This window comes from Parasteatoda tepidariorum, chromosome X1 (assembly GCF_043381705.1).
Source record: "Parasteatoda tepidariorum isolate YZ-2023 chromosome X1, CAS_Ptep_4.0, whole genome shotgun sequence".
Classification (NCBI taxonomy): Eukaryota; Metazoa; Arthropoda; class Arachnida; order Araneae; family Theridiidae; genus Parasteatoda; species Parasteatoda tepidariorum.
The window spans coordinates 39,778,377-39,789,815 of NC_092214.1; the positions used below are offsets into that span (position 1 = coordinate 39,778,377).

At 27.4% G+C, this 11,439-nt stretch overlaps 1 protein-coding gene across 2 annotated transcripts in view; it reads right to left on the reverse strand.

The window, feature by feature from the left end:
- The window catches only part of LOC107451042 (carbonic anhydrase-related protein 10-like), a 277,509-nt gene that overhangs the window by 69,121 nt on the left and 196,949 nt on the right, over window positions 1–11,439 (reverse strand). For both annotated transcript variants that reach the window (XM_071187499.1, XM_071187498.1), the window contains exons 6-7: window positions 6,783–6,884; window positions 4,178–4,244 (exon numbers count right to left, since the gene is read on the reverse strand). In XM_071187499.1, the coding sequence (XP_071043600.1) occupies window positions 4,178–4,244; window positions 6,783–6,884 (169 nt within the window). The remainder of the gene's footprint in view (window positions 1–4,177; window positions 4,245–6,782; window positions 6,885–11,439) is intronic.

Genomic DNA, 11,439 nt, shown 5'->3' on the forward strand with positions numbered 1-11,439 from the left:
GCATAAAGAATATTTTGAACACTTTCATTTTCTATAGTAAAAATAAATGTTTTGAGCAATATAGGTACTTTTGTGATGCCATTAGCAAGTAATGTAGGCCTAATATTGAATTCTTATTGCAGGGTTACGTTATTCCATTTAGATAAGTAACTTAAACTCCTTGTTTTATATATTTTCTTCTTAATATATCTATGTTTAAGAAAACTTTCATACGTGTAATGATACAACATATTTTTAAATTCGTATTTTGCAGATACTAACTACTTTCTCGGCTGATTGTTCTTAAATTGGCTGATACCGACTTCTTAAATTAAAATGTGTCCTAAGTAACCATGGATGAAGGTATTTCATGATAACTCAAAATATTATAATATTACTTTTGTTAAATTATAATGAAAATTATTATTTTTTTACAATTTCACAGAGGTTCAAATTTAGATGCAATTAATTCTTAAACTACATACTGTATTACTGGACACATCGTTATATTAAATACCTGCTATGTTTTCCTTGAATAAACATCATTAGGTATGCCTTAAATATTTAATGTTCACACCACACATATTTACAAAAAATTTGAATAAAAGTGAAGATAAGTTCTGGAAATACCAAACAAAAAAGTCAAATTTATCATTTAAAATATAATATAATTACAAACTCATATTTCAGAAAATAGAGATTTATTTTATGACAAAATAGAAATACTTCTCCGGATAAACCATCCGTTTTTCTGACATTACCTCTGAGACATATATTCTGATTTAAAATAATAATTGATGACAATAATTTTGACCGCCAACAAATGTAAATAGAGCAAAACGAAGAGAGAAAAAATAGATAATCCATTTCAAAAATTACTCCCAGCTTTTTGACTTTTATAATATATTTTTTTAAATCGCTCTATCTAAAGAAATACTGAGAGCTTTGTGAAGCCCTCGAATGTCGATCAATGGGTTCTTCTCCGTACGCTACTGTTTCGAAGTTGTGCTTAATGTTTCTCCAGGGAAAATTGCACTAGTCGAACAAGAAGGTTCAGATCAATAGTTCATTGTCTCTTAATAATAAAGGTTAAGTAATATATATGGTCTGTGGGAGTACAATTTTGGAGAGGGGAAAGATCCAGCTGTATATCTAAGAAGTTGTCAAACTATGTCTCTTATTAAAGTTTTGTATCATTTCTGTATAATAGTACTCATAGGATGTGTAATTAGTTGGACTCAAAAAGACTCGCTGAGTAGGGTGGCCCCAAGAGGCATCGAGGAAAGTAAATCATTGTGGATAATGTATTGAATAAATTTAGAAGAGTTAGTAGAGAATATGTTACAGCTTGTTTAATTTTCCATACATTATCAATTCCTAAGAGAGCAATGAATGTTAATTTTCTTATGGTCTTTTTGAGATAATGAAAACCGATAATTTCTAATTTCATTTGTTTGTTGTGTTTTTGGTTGATGCTCTTGCCTCACTGAGTTCTAAATAATAAATTTATTTTAACGAATATATGAAATTAAAAACGAAAGCATCCAGCCTGTTTTTGAGATCAATTTAAAACAACATAAAAGATCAACTTAATATAAAACTTTATTACTATTTTTTTTTTATTTATATAAACAAGAAAATTATTTATATACTGAGCATTCATACATATTTTATATGTTTATTTGTTTAACAGTAAAGAATGTTGTGAAATGTATGCTTATTTATTTGTTTTATTTGTTTGTCTTATTTATTTGCTTTATTTATTTATTTTTACCTTTTGTTTTCATGTAGCGTATATTGTCAGTAAATTTAAATTGTCATCAGTCGATGCTGAAGAAAAGAGTAAGCCGATGGGGAAATGCTTATAAAATTATAGAAAATTCTTATACCAAATTTAATGATTTAATTTCATAGACAAGCTGAAATTTCTGTTGGAAATTGATGAAATGACAAGAGTTGAAAAAAGCAGAAATAGTTTAGAATGAATTTTTTAATCCGGCTGTATATCTAAGAAGTTGTTAAACTGTGTTTCTTATTAAAATTTCGCATCTTTTCTGTTTAATAGTAATCATAGAATGTGAAATTAGTTGGACTCAAACACATCGGGGAAGGTAAATAAGTGTGGACTATGTAATGAATAAATTTAGAGGAGTTACATGAGAATATGTTACAGCTTGTTTAATTTTCCATACATTATCAATTCCAAAGAGGGATTCTTATGGTCTTTTTGAGGTAAAGAGAGTCGATTATTTCTAATTTTATCTGCTTGTTGTGTGTTTAGCTGATGTTTTTGCATTATTGGTTTCTAAATAATAAATTTAGTTTATTGAATGTAAGTGATAGAATAAACTCCTTCTATTATTCGAATTGAAATCGAATTATTCATTTCGTTTTGAAGGGCTATTTAAAATCTCGTAAATGATCTATTTAATTTAATACTTAAAAAATTCACTATTTTTTCTGTGGGAGAGGGATTTTTTAAAAAAAAACTTTTATATACGCAGCATTAAAAATATTTTATATTTTTATTTGTGGGTCGGTCAGGTGGTCGAATGGTTAGCTTGCCTGACTGTGAAGAAAATGGCTGAGGGTTCGAATCTCGATCAGGGCATGGATGTTTCTCTGTGTGTTGTCCTCTGTTTGATGTGTGAATGTGGCCTACCCTATGAACAGATATGAGTAGCAGTGTGGTAATTTGGTAATGTTGTTTGCCTCCGTAACTTTGGTTCACAGGTGCCCACCGCGTAACGATATATGTGTAGCACTTCCGGCATCTTCAAAGGCGACGCTATTATTAAAAAATAAGTATTATTTATTTATTTTTTACCAATGAAGAATGATTAGAAATTTGTACAGGGAGAAATAAATGCTGGTAAAAATAGATAACAGTAAAGAAATATAAAATTTTGTAAAAAAAAAACATGATTCTGGCTAATGAAACAAAAATATACGGTATTTCAATCATTCATTTTATAATTTTTCAGTACATAGGGAATCAGTTTATCGGCAATTCTGGTTTTCAAAATTACAGCTCGTATCATCACACATTTAGCAAAAAAAGAAGAAAGAAAAAAGGAAAAAAAACGAAAAGCGGAAGTTTAAAATTTACAGAATAAAGGATTTTTATGCCACTCTCTTAGGTATCATTATAAAATTACAAAATTTTAACACATTTTCCTAATTATCAGAAATTATACTTTATTATTAAATTTTACCAAAATCACTACTAAAGCGCTTCGGTAAAGAGTACCGAACTCTTATGTGTTTCCATAGAGTCAGAAACACAGTGATTGTTACCATATTCTGGTAGCATTATCCATGCTTTTTCCCTCCGTTTAATTATGTATAAGTTATTTATCGATTTATTTATTTTTGTTTCTATATAATGTGTATTGTAAGTCAATTGTTATCTGTCAATATTAAATGAAAAGAAAAAGCCACTTAGGGAAATGTTTATAAAAATAAAGACGTAATTGGATAGCTAAGATACAAACGTATGTTAGTAAAAGATGAAATATCTAGAGGTAATAAAATAGAAACAATTTTCTGTAGATATTTTAATTCATGCATTTTTTAAAATGAAATTTTTTAAAGAAAATTTTTAAACAAAGTTATTGAGTTGAGTTCAATTTATACTAACATTTATACGTGCTGATAGCACATTCTGTTAGTCGATTTTCAATTAATTAATTGTTAAATATTTTGCTCATTACTACGAAAACATGATTTTAATATATTGGATTTTAAGTTAAACATGAAGTCTAATTTTCAGTGTCTCTTCAGCAATTGATGACAAAGATCGAAGATATATAGTTAGTAAACCTGACTACATTGGGGTTTTAACTTGTGCAAGAATATGCAAAAAAGAAATTGAATTCAATATTTTTACCCAAAAGTTATCCAATAGGAATAAAATAATAAACGTAAGAGAAACAACAATACAAAACAAGAATATGTAATGCACGTGAATAATAAGCAATAAAATATAGTTAGCTTTCCAACTTTTCCCAGAAATGAATTAGCACATTGCTTATTCAGATGATTTTAAATACTATATTACATTCGTTAAATTAATTAGAATTACTTAAACTTTTACATAAACATAAAAATATTAGAGTGACTTGTTTTGAAGATGTAATCCAGTACTTCATGAGTCCATTTAGATGAGTAATTTCGTGAATATGAAATATATATTTACCTCTATGCACTATCTTGTGTAACTGGCTGGTAATAATCCTTAATTCTGGATTTGATAAGTCTCCAGTCTGAAAGAGTTAACAAATATTTATGTATTGAAAAAAATAAGAAAACAATAGTAGTAACTTCAGCTGTGCTTCATACTTTAAGATGAATTAACGAAACAATTTAATAAATGCATATTTATATCAAAACTTTTCATCATTATTAAGATTAAAGGGGTATTTGACTTCCTGGAAGTTCGAGCAAAGTGCTTGCTATCAAAGTTGATATATTTTTACGATACAGATATTTAATTTAATTGGTTCTGTTCAAAATAAACGATTCTAACAACCGTTTTTAAAATGAAGGCAACTGATGTTTATATATTTATATAAACAAGAAAATTATTNTATATGCCGTGTGTCCCAAAACGACCGCATGAACTCTGCACAGCTAGATTCCTCGTTGAGAGTACATAAAAACTGCCCCAAGAAGCGTTTCTCTACGATCCATAGTTTACGAGAAAAATACGAAAAACAAAGTATGACGTCACTGCCAGTGCAAGAAAAAACACTTTATTGAACATATCAACAGCAGTAGACTATGCACAATTCAAAGCAAATGTTCAAAGTGTCCGCCGTGCATGTCGAGGCAGGCTTGAGCACGCCGTGGATATGTCCAATAAAGTGTTTTTTCTTGCATCAGCAGTGACGTCATACTTTGTTTTTCGTATTTTTCTCGTAAACTATGGATCGTACAGGAACGCTTCTTTGGGCAATTTTTATGTGCTCCCAACGAGAAATCTAGCTTTTCAGAGATTATGCGGTCGTTTTGGGACACCCTGTATATAAATGCAGTTGTCTACAAAGATTATGATGTTTCATTGTTTCTTTTTGAAATAATCTTCAAAAATTGCAATTGTTATCCAGGATTTTTGATTACTGTCATAATCACACGGCAGCGACTTAAAATTTGGAAAACATAGAGGTTTTTTCGATTTATCCATAACTAAAATCGGTAATTTTTCTGTAACATTCATACTGGCCCATCTAAAATTGTCAAACGTTCTTCTTTACTATTTTACAGTACATAGAAGGAGCAAGGAAGGTCAGTGGTCATTGTTAATTTCGCATAGTTCACAAACCTGTTTCTGAGGGAAAGGTAAAACAAGATAAGACATTTTAAATATAAGCTTAAAAAAATGGAAGCTAGGGAAAACTTCTTAATCGGGAAAAAAACTTCTTATAAAGGTAAATATAACATAATGGTATTTGGTGTTTTCAAAATATAATTTCTAACGTGGGAAATTTTTTTACGCGGGAACTTCTTAAACGGGTTACACAGTAATTATAAATAATAAGTATTTGGCTATAGTTAAATAATCAATTATTCACACCATGTACATATAATGAGAAATGCAACAAACAATATTTCTTTTTTTTTCCTTTTAAATTTTAAGAATGTCCAAATTTTTAGAAAACATTAACGATATTGAAAGAAAATTTTTTTTCAATCATCAAAATTCGGATAGCAATAACAAATGTTAAAATATTCAATCATCACATTTATCTACAATGACTATTCATCCTCATAATTTATCATAATTCGTTTTTTTTTTCGTAAATAAAATAATTTTCTCCCATTGTTAAAATCTTTTCTGATTCTTCGATATCTCCAACAGTTAGGACTAGATAATCACTTTAAAGTAACAGGCTTATGCTGGTAAAAAATCTCTTTCCAAAAACTCAAATCCGTATTTAATAGTACTTAGTGGATTAAATTATTTTCAAATATCTAAAGTATATAGGTATTTCTAATCCCTATTAATGATTATCAATTAATTTTAAAGATTTTTACATTCGATGTTATCAAAAACAAAATGGGATATTTTTATCACAGCTAAACTACTTCACTGCATCTAATAAAAATTATTATTATTATTATTTAAATAGAAGGGAGTCTGCATTTTTCAGTTATTTGAAAAGTCTAGCGCATATAATAAAACTATCTTCAAGGAGCTTTTAATAGAGAAAATTGTATTTTTATTGAAATTATTTCAGAATACGAGAGAAATTATTAAATACAATAATGTTTCGAAAGAAAAATTTTGCAAATCCTGAAAACTTTTCTAAGGAAAAAGCAACAAATTTAATGTATTTGCTAAAATTTTTAGTTTCAGAATTTCTGCTTTTAAATTTACTCTGTTCTAAAGTTTTTTTTAAAATAAAGTTAGGTTTAAAAACCATTATTTTTCTTCAGCGTTTTGAATTTGATTTATAAATCCCTTGAATAATCACTTTTGAATTAAACTAATATATTTGTTAAGTTAAGATTTCTTAACAATTTTTTTAACATTTCAAATTTCCACTGCCCACTTGTGCTAACATTTCATCAATTCAGGCATTTATAGGGCATATTTGTTGGCCACTCTGCCAGGAGCACCATATTTGGTGAGCCAACGCTGCTCCCACAGCAAGGGCAGATAAAATAGAGCAGGAAAGAGCATCCATGTCTCACCCGGGTTTCAAACCCAGAACCTTTCTGGTGCAAGGCCAGTTCCCTGATCTCTACACAGTCCGGTCTTTAATTATTTTAAATTTAAAGCATGAAAAAACTTGCCTTACCTGCAACAAAATAGATATTCCAACCAATCCTTGATTTTTCTGCAGTGCCATTGCTTCAGAAATATTTTGATAAAGATCACTGTTGTATCCATATAGTTGTATCTGAAAAATTTTAAATTACATGGTTACAAAAAATAACTTGTAGATATATGATAAAAATTGGCCTATAAAATAGTTTTTTATATCTAATAAAATTTGTTAGATGAGGTGAAATTTGGTAAACTTAGCGTGATACCTTAAAACATAGCGTAAAATTTATTTATTGGGTTAAATTTACTTTTCAGTTTTGCATTTCTAACTAAATGCGTAATAATAAGAACTGTAATTTTGAAAACCAAAATTTCTGTTTAATTGTTTTGATCAGAACCAGAAATTATAAACCTGGAATTCTGTTAAACCGTTAGCATATGAACGAGAAAAACTTCCAAAAGATTGGTTTAAAATACCGTAAAATATGGTAGTATTAACCAGATTTACGTTTTTATTACCAGAAATGTTTCTAGTCCAACAGTACGGTAATTTTACCCAATTTTTTTAAAACTGTGGGGAAAATTATGAAATTCTAAAACATGTTTCGAGCGCCTCCGCACGTTCTTCCTCAATGCATGACAAAAACGTGGTGAAATATGTAAATTAACTAATAAGTAAATTAATAAAGCAAAGTTCAATGATATTATTGTATAGAAATTAAAACGAAATACAAATTAATTTTAAATCAGTGAGCTTAATAATAAAATATTATTATATATAGTAATATTTTCTAATATTTTATTGAAATATTAGAAAATATTACTTTCGGTAACCGTAATTTTTTCCTGATTTCGTATTTTTCATGTATATTAGCTGTCATAAAATTTCTTATATTATACTCAAATGCTTTGAACATATTTCCAGGGGTATACGAAAATTTAAATTTATTTGAAGTTATGTCGAATTTATATAAATTAGCATATTAGATAAGTAGGATAACCGCGTTTCCTTACATTGAATTTGTTTTTACCGATTTCTCCCTCTTTTAGAATATGAGCTAAAGGTGTTCTTCTATATAGAAAAACATCTTTATAGGTGTTCTTCTATATGTTTAGAATATGAGCTCTTCTAGTGTTCTTTTTCAGCACCACCACTGATTGCCCTTTTAAACTATGACAGGATAAGGTTCGTTCACAATGTTGAGCAGTTAAAAAAATTAATATTATTTTTTATTAAATATCATCTGGAAATATATAAATTAGTCAAAATTGCTTGTTTATAGTTCAAATGGACTCAAAAATGATTACTACTATTTAAGGGAATCAATACTTATAATCTAGAATTTACTGCATTTTTTACCGATTCATTGGTAAATAACGACTCATGTTAAATGCACAATTTCATGGATTTTCCTTAAATCTCACGTTGCATCACTATTCTGTATTTAAAGCTTTTTCATGTGGGCCTCGTTACTGCTAGCTCTACTTTTCCAACGAAATTTCCCTTGCCTGCAAAGTGCAATTACTCGTTCATTTCGTTTCATTTCTTTTTTCTTTCTTTCCTTTCTTTCTTTCTTTTTTTCTTTTATTTTAACTTCGGAAATAACTTTATAATTTGCAAAATAAAAACCTCTTTTGATTTTTAAAAACTTGTCAAAACTGGATATTATGTTGAGAAAAATTGTTTCTTTTTTATTTTAGTATATTAAATGGAAATATTTGTTTTTATATGATTCAAAAAATAAATAAATAAAATGAATTTTAAAAAAAAAAAAAAAAAAAACAGTTGATGCTCTGGTAAACGGGCCCCTAGGATATATAGGTCCTTACATTGTTAAAAAATGGTGTATAGTTGCCACTATTTTTATTGTTGAGGTAAAGTAAATGTATTTTTAAGTACATAAATGAACAAAATTACAATTATTTGAAAGAGGTAGTGCGCATATATATTACTAAAACTGTGCTTATTTTTCTTACGATATGCTTCTTCAATGAAGCCATAAAATAATTCAAATGCTTATCAAAATATGTGTTTTCAATAAATAAACAAACAATCAAAAATGCCCTCTTAGTTTACTATAACCCCTAACTGCAACTGCTGACCAAAATTTTTAACAGTGTATACTAATTGCTAATTTTTTTTGTTTGGACGAAATATAGTTTAAGCCGAAAATATTTTTTTTAAGAAATATTCTATTCAATAAATAATGCCATTACATTTTCTGTCATTTTTTTAAAGCTTAAAACTACTCTTAATTTTTATAATGCTGATTCAACTATTTGAATCTGTTACATTTATAATTATCTGCTCTTCTAATATAGAATTTTTGGAGGTACTGTTAATCGATTAAGCAATGAAACAAAACAATTACTTTAAAACTAGTTTCTCAAAATTAAGGGAAAAAAGATTTTTTACTCATTTTTTATCGAAAAGGAGTTTTCCACTTAAAAATTGATTCTGTTAAAAGCTTATGCATTATAGATTTCAAATAAAGAATTAAAACGAATCTTCCACTAAAAAAATATTAACACATATTTGACTTGAAGGGTGAGCGAATTGAAATAGTTCAATATTAAATTAGACAGCCATCTATGCTTCAAAGGAAAAAAAATATTTAACCTCGCATTCAAAAAAAATATGTTGATCTTAAATATCTCGATTGTTTTTGAATATTTTGTTTTCCAATTTATAAGAGGAAATATTTCATTGCTTTTTCATTTATTAGAAAAATAGAAAGGAGTTTGATTTCATAAAAACAAATTGTGTACTTTAATTTTCGAAAATTATGATCATAAATTAATTACCTTTATGTTTTTCTGATCTTGATTTAATCGTATGAAAAATTACACATTTAAATAAATTATATTTGTTCTACAGCATTTTATTAAAAATATGGCTATTATATCTTTACTAACGCTAAAGCAAATTAGCAAGGGAACAAGTTTGATAAAATAATTTTTTCTTGTGCATCTTTTTACCCATCAATTAACATAAAAAACCTGTTTTTTTCATGAAGAAAAATTTTTTACTCGCATGTACATCAGAAGGAAAAAAATTTCGATCAAACATGGATTTTGTATTTTGTTTCTTGAAATTCCCCATAGAAATATTTTAGTATGTTTATTAGAAATATTTTAGTATTAATCAGCTGTGGTCTCATACTGAAAAAAAAAGTATGGCCAAACTACCGGAATGTGATAAAATTTACCGCGTGTCTGGCTTTATAGGAAGATCAAATAACTCAGTATACTTTTACTGAAACGTTTTAGTAATAATTATAAATTTATTAAAAAAATTTACATAAAACAAAAAAAAGCAAAATTAACAAAATTATTGTTTTATGAGGTATAAAAAATGGTAAATGCAGAAAATTTGCTACAATTAATTTCCTACAATTTTTTCCTTTTCCTATTGAATTAGCTGATACCTTAGAGCATGGTGTAAAAAACATTTATTCGGTTGAATTTGCTTTTCAGTTTTTCATTTCCTACTGTGTGTTGTTGTAAGAACTATAAATTAATAATTTAAATGCTGTATATTTTGGTTTTTAAAGCCAGAAATTCGTTTTTTTTTTTCGAAATATCATTACCAAACAGTACGTTAATTTTACCAGATCTGTTTTGTCCGTGTAGTGATAGACACAGAAAGTGATAATAATAACAATATGCGCGTAAACTTTTGACAGCTCTTCTGACTTAAGTAAGACAATATTTTTGGATTGCAGTTTCCCTCATCATATTTTGATGCTAAATATTTAAATTGGACAAAAAAATATGTTATGCAGATAAAAAACATTATTAGTCTGATTTCGTAATTATTTACTGAGAACATTAATAAGTTCTATTTTTCAGTCACCTTGAAAAGCGGATCTTTAAAAATTTAAATTTATGTATTTTAGTTTTCCGCCAGTTAGTTTATGTCGAAAATTATCGAAATTTTGATTATTGGCCTCTAAAGTTGCTTACAACATTTAGAAAACAATAGTGACTTGTATTGGAATCAGACAAAGAGTCTATATTCAAGTTTGAACACTCTTGCTAATAGAGAATTTCAATTAACAAACTGAGTTGATCGATAAAATGGTGGTATAAATTCTACGTGTAGCGGTCAAGAAATGAATGGAGCTTGTATTATATTATCATCCCGCAATGAGCGCATTTTGTAATTTATTCACTCTAACTCGTGAAGCACTCGGTGAAAGTTCAATTGAAAAATTCCGCACTCACAATAACGAAAGAAATTAAACAAAAAAGTAATAAAAAAAAGGCAATTTCTTTTACAATTACGCATAATTTTGAAATAGAAATGTTTTAAGAATTATTTTGAAATAGAAATGTTTTAAGAATTAAAACCTTACACTATTTTTTTATAAAAAAGGTAAAAAATATGTTCTTTTCAAAAATGTACTTTTATTTTTGTTTCATTCATATATATTTTATCATCTTCATTTCATGCAAAAAATAAACCGGGTTTTCGTCTATCTTTCTGCCGTTAATTTTTCGTCATTTTAATCGTTAATTAATTTTACTATATATTTCTTTTTTTTTATTTAAAAATGTTTTTTGTTAAAAGTACTGACCAATAGTTCTTTCCAATAGTGCGTATCTATCTAACTATCAATCTATATATATATATATATATATATATTTATATGTATGTATATATAAATAAATAAACAATATAAAAG